Source organism: Poecilia formosa, unplaced genomic scaffold (assembly GCF_000485575.1).
Source record: "Poecilia formosa unplaced genomic scaffold, Poecilia_formosa-5.1.2 Scaffold143, whole genome shotgun sequence".
In the NCBI taxonomy this organism is placed as follows: Eukaryota; Metazoa; Chordata; class Actinopteri; order Cyprinodontiformes; family Poeciliidae; genus Poecilia; species Poecilia formosa.
In genome coordinates this window covers 698,282-700,517 of record NW_006800082.1, presented here as the reverse complement: position 1 = coordinate 700,517, position 2,236 = coordinate 698,282, and the positions used below count along the sequence as shown (strand labels likewise).

The window sequence follows — 2,236 nt, the reverse complement described above, 5'->3', positions numbered from 1 at the left end:
AACTGGATTTCAGTTGATTCTCGAGGTTGGCCCTGTACATTTCTGAGTTGTTGTTTTTTTTGGCTTCATAATGTTTGATAACAAAAACTAAAACTTCTCAATGTTTGACATTGTCTAGCAAAATGTTTTTACTTCAGGCTACAATAGAATGTTGAGTTCCAATGGCATCAATGACATCAGCATTGATGTCATCACTCTATGATATCACAAGGGAATCTCTCTCTTGAATGTAGCTCACAGACAGCATTTTCTCTGACCTGTTCCACAGTTCTATCGCGGCAGATCCCTCTTCAGAGCACGTACGAAGTTTATCGGAAAGATTGAGATATCAATTCAAGATATTACACGCCTTTCGAAGAAGCGAGAATTTACCACCGTTTAAATATGAAGCAACAACAGATTGTTTGTCAACATGAAGCTTTTCCAGCTGAGCTTTCATGGGTCGACATAATGGATCTCAACATCCAAGTCGACTATGACGCGATCATTTTCCCTTTAGAAGATGACAGCGATTCTGTTGAATCTGTTGATTCATCTTGCATTAAGTCGGAAGATGAATCAACAGACATCCAGGGGGAATCAAGTCCTTCAGGCGACTTGGAGAATCCAAGGTCATTGGAGGTCAAGCAGGAAACAACTCCATCTGCTGACTTCAGGATCACCCCCTTAGAGGAAGAGACTAGCCAACACGTTAGAGATCTGACAAAACAGGTAGACAATCTTAAAACAGAACTGCAGAGTAAGACCTTTGAACTCCATGAGGAAAGAGATCGAAGGATTGCATACCAGGCTGAAATAACATCACAGCAGGAGGAGATTCAAAAGCTGCAAAAAATGTTGGAAAAAGAACGTCTCTTGCAAGCTAAACGTGAACAGGCTGCTTGCTCTTCCAAAGTTATAACCGACAAGAGCATTCTTCGACAGCTGGAGTACTTCAAGTGGGAGGCTGAAAAATACGCCTCCCGCAATAAAGGTCTCATAGAAGTAATGGTCGAAGAATATAGAGTGAGACTTAAATATGAGGAGCAGCTCAAAAGACACTCTGAGCAAGCTTCCAAGTTCAAAGAGCAGGAGGAAATGGTGAAAGCTCTGCAGGGTCAGGTTGCGGACCTGAAGGTGAAGTTGAAGCTTGCTGTAGAAAACAAGCATCCTAGAGTTTCCACCCAACCAGAGGTCCCCCTGCAAAGAGAAGGCTCCCTACCAACAGAGGAGACCAAGGAAAGACAGACCTCCAATCAAACAGGGAGGTCTGAAGAAAGACAGGCCATCAATCAACCAGGGAGGTCCGAGGAAAGATGGACCTCCAATCAACCAGAGAGGTCTGACGAAAGACAGATATTCAATCAACCAGGGAGATCCGAGAAAAGACGGACGTCCAATCAACCAGGGAGGTCCGATGAAAGATGGACCTCCAATCAACCAGGGAGGTCTGAGGAAAGTTGGACCTCCAATCAACCAGGGAGGTCCGAGGAAAGACAGACACCCATGCGACCAACCTCCACTGGTTGCATGGGGGGCCTTCATGCTGGCATTGGCATGAAGTCCAAGCTATGCCCGGCTCAGCCTTTACACCGACCCAGACCCAAGTGGGACTAACTACCTGAGTGTTAGCAAACCTAGGTTTTGCCAACACTGGGCATTATGGAAATTCAACATTTTACACAAATTTAGGAAATCAAAACAGACACAATCAAAACAGTGTGTGTGCAAGGATAAGTGTGTTAGACTTAACACACTTAAGTATGTTAAGTCTAACACACTTAAGTGGATGGATGAATATTAAAAGTGTCTGACAAATAAATTATGAAACAGAGAATCTGTGAAAATTCCTCTGTCTTTGCTTCTGTCCAGAAACAACCAATCAGAACCAAAAGTTTGCCCTTTGGTACTGATTGGTTACTAATGCGTTGAATGTGTCTCAGCACATTCAACGCATTAGTCTACTGGTATGCTGCAGCTATGCAATTGCCAGAAAAACAACCTAACATATAATTGTTATTTACAGAATGATTTAGAAAACAAAATTCTATACAGGTTTGTCAAAACTATTTCGACCCATATTAGAACTTTGCATTCATTTCCCTTCATGTTAGTAGCTGTGACCCTAACCCATACATTTACCCTAACATTTTCCCTAACCCCACCCAATACTAGTCTATTGCTAACCCTAACATTAACTAAAATTTAATTGGCATCTTACCTCTAAACGTTATCCCTGATCCAAAGCAATGAATCC

At 42.5% G+C, this 2,236-nt stretch overlaps 1 protein-coding gene across 1 annotated transcript; it reads left to right on the top strand.

Moving 5' to 3' along the window:
• The first annotated feature begins 366 nt into the window (after positions 1-366).
• Positions 367-1,676, top strand: LOC107837460 (myosin-10-like). Its single transcript, XM_016676890.1, has 2 exons — positions 367-1,319; positions 1,392-1,676. The coding sequence occupies exons 1-2, from the start codon at positions 385-387 to the stop codon at positions 1,594-1,596; spliced, it is 1,140 nt and encodes a 379-aa protein (XP_016532376.1). The 5' UTR covers positions 367-384; the 3' UTR covers positions 1,597-1,676.
• The last annotated feature ends 560 nt before the right edge of the window (positions 1,677-2,236 follow it).

Excerpts from the sequence above, each read along its gene's own strand:
- LOC107837460 (XM_016676890.1), top strand. The coding sequence starts at position 385 with ATGAAGCAACAACAGATTGTTTGTCAACATGAAGCTTTTCCAGCTGAG. Across the intron at positions 1,320-1,391 it reads ACCTCCAATCAACCAGAGAG|GTCCGATGAAAGATGGACCT; the intron begins GTCTGACGAAAG and ends TCAACCAGGGAG.